Source organism: Bombus pyrosoma, linkage group LG3 (genome assembly GCF_014825855.1).
Source record: "Bombus pyrosoma isolate SC7728 linkage group LG3, ASM1482585v1, whole genome shotgun sequence".
Classification (NCBI taxonomy): domain Eukaryota; kingdom Metazoa; phylum Arthropoda; class Insecta; order Hymenoptera; family Apidae; genus Bombus; species Bombus pyrosoma.
This window is the reverse complement of record NC_057772.1, coordinates 13,362,189-13,369,578: the sequence shown is the minus strand read 5'-3', so window position 1 is coordinate 13,369,578 and position 7,390 is coordinate 13,362,189. Positions and strand designations below refer to the sequence as shown.

General features: G+C 36.4%; 1 protein-coding gene across 1 annotated transcript; it reads left to right on the top strand.

The window, feature by feature from the left end:
• The first annotated feature begins 5,972 nt into the window (after positions 1–5,972).
• Positions 5,973–6,875, top strand: LOC122566360 (achaete-scute complex protein T3-like). Its single transcript, XM_043723489.1, has one exon. The coding sequence runs from the start codon at positions 5,973–5,975 to the stop codon at positions 6,873–6,875; it is 903 nt and encodes a 300-aa protein (XP_043579424.1).
• Positions 6,876–7,390: the final 515 nt, after the last annotated feature.

The window sequence follows — 7,390 nt, the reverse complement described above, 5'->3', positions numbered from 1 at the left end:
TATGTGTAGTCGATTAGGTTATGGGTAGCAACCCCACATGGTCCTTTACGAAGGTGTATACACGCATAAATTTCCTCCCTCGACCCCTCTAGGTCGAGTGCTACCTGTACATTATTGTAGCACACATGTCAGCTGGTAGTAAAATGCCAACACGTGTAAGTCGATATTTCCAAGGCAGACCTGTATATACGACATACATTTTACATTTGCATATTTATATTTTGCATATTATAATAGAACTGTAATTTGTTTGTCTTTTCCGTACGCTTTAAGGGCTGAATAATCTATTTACTCTATAACAATATTTACCTGCCGTATAATACACGCTGTGTATATAGAGATTGAAAGAAAATTAAATATATATTATTAATAATATTAATAATATTTATAAATTCAATTAAGTGGTAATTGGATATGATGCTAATTTCCTTGCAGTTATTTACAACGATGAATAATTACAAGTAAATTGTTGTCATCAATAAATAATTTAATTCTTTTAAATTTAGAACAGTAATCTCCTTTATAATTGTACAAAAATATATTCGTGTTTTCGTAGGAACAATTTTATAAAGATCTGTACTTCCTTTATATTGTAACTCTCATCAATAAATGACAATTCATCCTGAAGATTCATAAGAAGAAAGAAAAAATTAAGTACTTAGGTATAATGTGATATTATAATATGATATGATGTTATTATAGTAGATATTATACTAAAATGTGTAAGAACCACTCTATTACTTACATATACTTAAAGTAATCAGTTTTACATTATAAAGTTATACATCGTTGAAAGAAAGTCGAGTGTTCAAATCTAAGTTAAGCTAAAACTATACATAATATTTAGATAATAAAATGTATTGACATTAATGAAATGTTATGAAAATTAACTTGTGTGTTGCAAAAATATCATAAGAAATATCGTAATTTTGTTAATGGTTTTATACTTTATAAAACAAAGATAATTTCCAATGTGAAATATAACGTGTTAATCACGCATGAATAAAAAATAAATGATGTAATTATATAATTATACAATGTATAATACAATCTAAAACATTATATGATGTATCCTTAGCATGGTAGAACTTCTCGCAGTTTCCATATCAAACAGCTGAAATCAAGACGGTCCATTTTTGTGAAATATATAATTCAGTTTCAAAATAAGTATCTTGTTTAATAAGCTTTTCCAGTCCGTCAATTAGCCAGCAATATTCTCGTTAACAGGGACACAGAAAAGTTGATTCTCATCGACCTCGAGAAGTCTCGTTCGACCACAAAAAAAAGGTGAAGTTATAATAACGCCCTCTGATAATAGCAACGATACTAGTACCAATTTTCTGTAACACGAGACTCGATAATTTACATCCATACGTATTATTATTATTGACCGTATATAAAAATGTATAAATATTATTTAGTATAGCTTTTAGTGTAGTTTTACGATAATTGTACGGTTGTACATGATATTCTAATCTAATACTGCTAATAATGTATAAAACTTATATTTCCATTAAACTTATAATTCCGTTAAAAGATATAGTACTGTAATAATTTATATAGAATAATATATTAATGGAACACTTAATTTTTTTAAGAATATTCTTCGTACGACTACAGTCTTATAGAATATTTTTAAATAAACTTTATGTAGTGTATTATGTAGTGTATTATGCAGTATTATGACCTACAAATCATTATACTTAACACATAAACATTACATCTTAGTATAGCTTTAAAATCATAATTAATGTATAAACATTTTTATTTGATAATTAAATTAATTAAATTACAATTTCATATACGTAGATACAATAATATTTCGATACTACATTGTCTTTTATATTTTATGAATGAAAACAAAATAATACTCTTTTAAGATGCACACGACAATATAACACTCTTGCCCAGAATGATAACAACTATTACAAAGGGAAAGAAATAAAAGTAAATCATGTTACGCAGCTTATACTTCATCCTGTAAACTACAAAGATTCTAATCTCTATGATCAGTCATAACGATTATACTAGGTTCTAGGATAGTGCTGGAGGCAAAAAATCAAAATCATATCTAATATGAAGACAGAGAAGTAACGTAATGCAAGGGTTAAAATAGAAAATTCAAGTTGGCCAGCCCGTGGCATCACTCATCCCGCCACTCGGAGTGGTAATTAATTTCACGATAATTAGCGGCGATGTGGCCAGCTAGTCCGGCTGCTGTGGTCCAAGAATATAATTACAGAATAAATTCTCCAACCAAAGGTTCAAGGTAATAAGGCCATTATCAACGTTCTGGAAAATATCCCTTTTCTCTCCCGTCCTTTTATTCACCATCATTGCCACTTCTCATGTTTCTTCATTGTACTTTGGACTTTTACCTCATTTCACGTACGCGAATAAAAACAATGCTTTTTTCTTTATTTATTAATCACCTATAATGGCGTTATACCGTAGTTGCTCACCGATATTGCTTACATGATAATATGCTTTTATTATACTATGGAAAATTCGCTGCATTTAAAAATCTTATTTTTTATACAGAAATCAGATATTAAAACAAGAAAATGCAGATGCATAAAGAAATATGACCAGTATATATATCATTAAATACAATTAAAAATAAAAGAAAATGTAAACCTGATTACATATTTCGTTCTATCTACCTATTTCATGTTTTCTAAACATCAACTAACCGATAACTTCAGCCAAATTAAAAAACCCAAATATTTAAAAACAAAATATTTCAATATATTTTAAATATTTAAATATATCAATAAAATACGTTTGTCGAGCATTATTTCTGTAGTTATACAATTACTTTAAAAAGGGTCCACTGATTAAGCGAAAATTCCACACAACAAAATTGAAAATGTATGTTAATGTCTGTGCACTATAATCAGCAGAAATTAATATTTTGATTCCCACGGAAAGGAGCGTCGTGTTTCTTGAAATAGGTTGCCATATCAAAAGAAGCTCTACAAGAAATGTTAATGATAGGACCTTCAACTTTGCGGTTGCAAATTTGTCGTACAGTGAGTATTCATATGAACGAAAAGTACACGACAGACTCGTAAGTCTTCGTTGGGATCCCTGCGTTTTGCCTTGGGGTTCCTTGAAGAAGAAATTGAACTCTGTATGAAGACAAACTCTTCCCACGTATACAGAATAAACTACCTGACGATAATTAATCCCAATTAGAATTTTTGCTTCAAAACAATTCTCTGTTTCAGATTAAGGATTTACCCCTTAATTCTGTAATTCCTTTTACACAATAACTAAAATAACAAAAGCAACTAGAACAAATAATAAACTACTTTTCTTTAGAACTATTTCTGATTTCTTCTATCTTCATTATAATACTTGTATGCTTACTATAATATGATGTTATACATATATAATTATTCGTAATTTTCTTTCTATATATATGTATTTCCTTTTTGTCCAACTGTAAGTATTTTATCAGTTACACTAAAGTTTATTTATTCTAAACACTTTTTACAAATTGCTTCAATACTATCTGACAAGTGGAATAAAATTGCAAGTTAACTTCTACACTAAATCTTTTAGAATAGAGAAAATGTTCAATAAATTATTTAAGTAATAAGTACAGATTTAATTTCGCTTTTTCTATAAATGTAGAATTAACATTTTCATTTTTTCAATTGGAATGATGAATCTTTCTCGTGTGTAATTCCCTAAAGCAGATTATAAATCCTGTAATTCATTTTATTTAAAATAGCTTGAATATATCTCCATAAAGTCAAATAATAAGAAAACCAAATAACATATCAGTTTCGATATTTCCTGAAATTTGTGCAACCAGTTGGTCTTATCGAATATTATCGGTGATACACGAGTACCTCGGTACAACTTAGTTTAAAGCGTCAAAGCATCCTTTATCTGTCGGAATCCAACGTCAGACGACATTTGGGCGTCGGATATTTATCACAGACTCCACGCACGCTCCGCGCACCGGGAGAACGTCCAGTGGCCCTCAAGTGCCCCTTATGCGTCGGTTTTTCAACACAGAAAAAGATAGACACGCATAGACAGAAAGAGAACGATAAGGGGAAAGAGATAGAAAAAAAGAGAGAGACAGAGCGCCGGTAAATGAAAAAAAAGAAAGGAACAGGGCATATACCTGTTCCACGCGTGAGCGCACACACGCAACTCACACAATTGTAGGACCACGCGCGCTGTGCGCGCGCACATCCTCCCCGTTCATGCTCCCCTTAAGCACGAGGCCCGGCAAGCACGCGTGCGCCCTAGTACACGCACGCACGCACGCGCGCACGCATGCACGCACGTACGCACGTACGCGCACGCTTCGTACGTAGCGGATAAAACCGAATGTCTGGTGGGGAGTGTGTAGTCGATGGATGGGGGTCGGCGCGCGCCACGACACGAGGGAGGGGAGAACGGCTCACGTCTTCCACCCCCTGCCCTCTTCGCCGCTGCCAGTATGCTCAGAACGCTGCTGCCCCCAACTTCCCTACCTCCATTCGGGCCCACATATCCTGCGTACCCCCTTACTCCACTCGCGCGGCTAGTACCTTCTTTCCAATGTAGCATCTCTTCAGCCGCCACCCCCTCTTCCTCCCGTTCCTCTTCTTACTTCGTCTTCTTCGCCTGCATCTCTCTTTTCTTTCTCCACGATTCCTCTCTTTTTGACTTGGCCGTAGTACGTGCACGTATCTCTCTCGGCCAGCTCGTTCGGTCTCTGGACCAGCTTTTCTTTCTCCCGGTATATAACTGTTCAAATTTCGATCCCTGAGACACCGGCCAGTCGGTGGGGATGTGGACCCTTCTTGCGTGCGTGCCAGTGTTTCTCACGCGTACACAAATTTTCGGGGATCGTTGCAATGTCACTTGAGATTCGAAAACATACATATCAACGGAAGAGTTAAACTCACTGAATCTGGAAGACTAGCACCTAAAATATTGTCTAAACGTACCCGCTAATTGATTAAAGGATCGAGTTTGAAATTTGAATTGATACTTAACGTTTCAAATTTTATAATAAATGATCGAATAATTCCTAGTATTAAAACGATGCGCAAAGCAAAATAATTCTAAATTCTATTTGTTAAATACTTTACTTGTCACATAAAAATGTAGATTATAACCAAGAATGGTATAACGTTGTGTCTTTTTTATTTAATTCGCAAATACTTCTATGTATGCGCTTAATAATATAATAATAATATTATTATAATAATATTATTATCACTATCACGTATTATCGATATTATTCGTATGTACATATATAATGGAAATAGACTTTCGAGCTTATATAAATGCGCAACTAAAATAGAATCCGGAGCACGCTACAACTTCCGAGAAACGAGAACCACAAGTTAAGTTATCTTGCCGATAACAGCGAGGGGTATCATCTTTAAATATCCAAATCAGCAAATAGAATCAACCGGACACGCAAAAGCACGAGGGCGATTCACGAAGATGAGAATCTCGGGCGTTGTAGGGCCTTTGGATCGGTAGTGGTGGGGACGTACAGGGGTATGAGGCGCTGCAAGCCAGTAGGGTGGGAAAGAGGGGGAGAAGATGGGGGTTTAGGGCCCGAGATCGAGTATGAGGCCCAATGGAGGGGATAGGCGCGTGCCCGCCCTGGCTATATAAGGCCTCGAACCCTTCTTAGTAAGGCATTTCGGGAGCCAGATCCGTACCGTTAGCATCAAGGGTGCGGTTTTATTTTCAACTTTCCTAATTCACGTAATCATTCGTCTCGTTTTGAACGTGTTTTATTGTTTGTATTCTACTACATTCGTTGGACGCGTCGTGCGTATTCAACCAAGGTGTTGTAAAAGAAGGGGGCTCGTTAGAGAGGGAAGCATCATAGTACTCGGTTTGCAAACTAGTACTTTGAGCACATCGAGGATTCTATTTCTCAAGGTCATCTGGCACGCGCTGCCGCGCACTCCTGCTCTCGTAGTGGGGGGGATCGAATCAGTGATATGACCTTAGTGGAATCGAAGGAGGGGAACGTATTACCGATCATGTTGAGCGTACAGCAACAGCATCATCACCACAATCTTCACGGTTCTTCAACAACCAGTGCTCAAACTCATCGCAGCAATGTGATTGTTTCCACTAGTAGTATGCCGGCTAATGACATCAAGATTCAACAACATGGTTGCAAGCGATCCAAGATTTACGGTCAGACGACCGGTCCTTATGGCACGGTTCCTCATCAACCGGCTTCGGTTGCGAGGCGGAACGCTCGAGAAAGAAATCGTGTTAAGCAGGTGAATAATGGATTCGCCACTTTGAGACAGCATATACCTCAAAGCGTGGCACAAGCTCTTGGAGGAAATACAGCTGGCACGCACGGCGGATCTAGAGCCGGTAGTAAAAAGCTATCGAAGGTCGAAACACTTAGGATGGCAGTCGAGTATATCAGGAGTCTGCAACGTCTTCTGGAAGAACACGACAGTGGTTCAGATGTCACGAGTGTATCTTCGCCAACGTCGTCATCGCCTTCGTCAACCTCTTCCGCCTCATCCACGTGTAGTTCCAACAATGGAATCAACGTCGAATCCAGTCACCATTCTCCCGAGTTGAGACTTCGTAGCAATGTCAACAATGAACTCCGGCATCATAGTAGCTCGGACTTGCATCGACATCAACATTTACGGCAAAATCCTAGCCCAACATTCGTACCAGCACCTTGTTCCGAAGCTTCGAGTTCGCCAACGCCGAGTTTTGTTTCCGAAGCGTCATCAGCTGGCAGTCAAGGGTACGGAACGTCGGGTACTCTTTATGCGACACATTCCGATGGTTACGATAATTACGAACCTATGAGTCCCGAAGACGAAGAGCTATTGGATGTCATCTCCTGGTGGCAACAAAGTCAATGAGAAAACCAGTGTCTACGTCGGTTCCGATTTGGATCCATTCTTCACCTCAAAGGTTAGTGTCGTAATTTGTTTGTTCAGTTTCTTTCTATTATTCAGTACCCTTTTTAGTCGTACCAATATTTGAAATTTTGAAATTGATTCAGTGAGGCATGTAATAATTAATGTTAGTAGATACACTTAATTTATGTTTTAGTTTAGTATTAATTATATTTACGTGCTGGTCTAGCGATATTTTTTCGATTATGAAATTCAAACAAAAGATAAAATGCTTCTTTTCGACGAAATAATATTATCTACTATGTCTTACTATCTATTAAGTGGTTGTTTACTGTGAAGAATCAATTATTAATTAGTCATTTCTAATTATTTTTCTTTAATATAGAACTGTTGTTTAATATTTCTTGCAAAAACTGATATGGAAACAATCTCAAACGCTCAGTTGAAAAGAAACATTGCGTCATATTCAGAACTTTTTTCTAAAAAAGTTTCTCACCTCCCTCGCTCCTTAACGACCG

What these genes read in the sequence shown, in the direction of transcription:
- LOC122566360 (XM_043723489.1), top strand. Translation starts at nt 5,973, where the DNA reads ATGACCTTAGTGGAATCGAAGGAGGGGAACGTATTACCGATCATGTTG.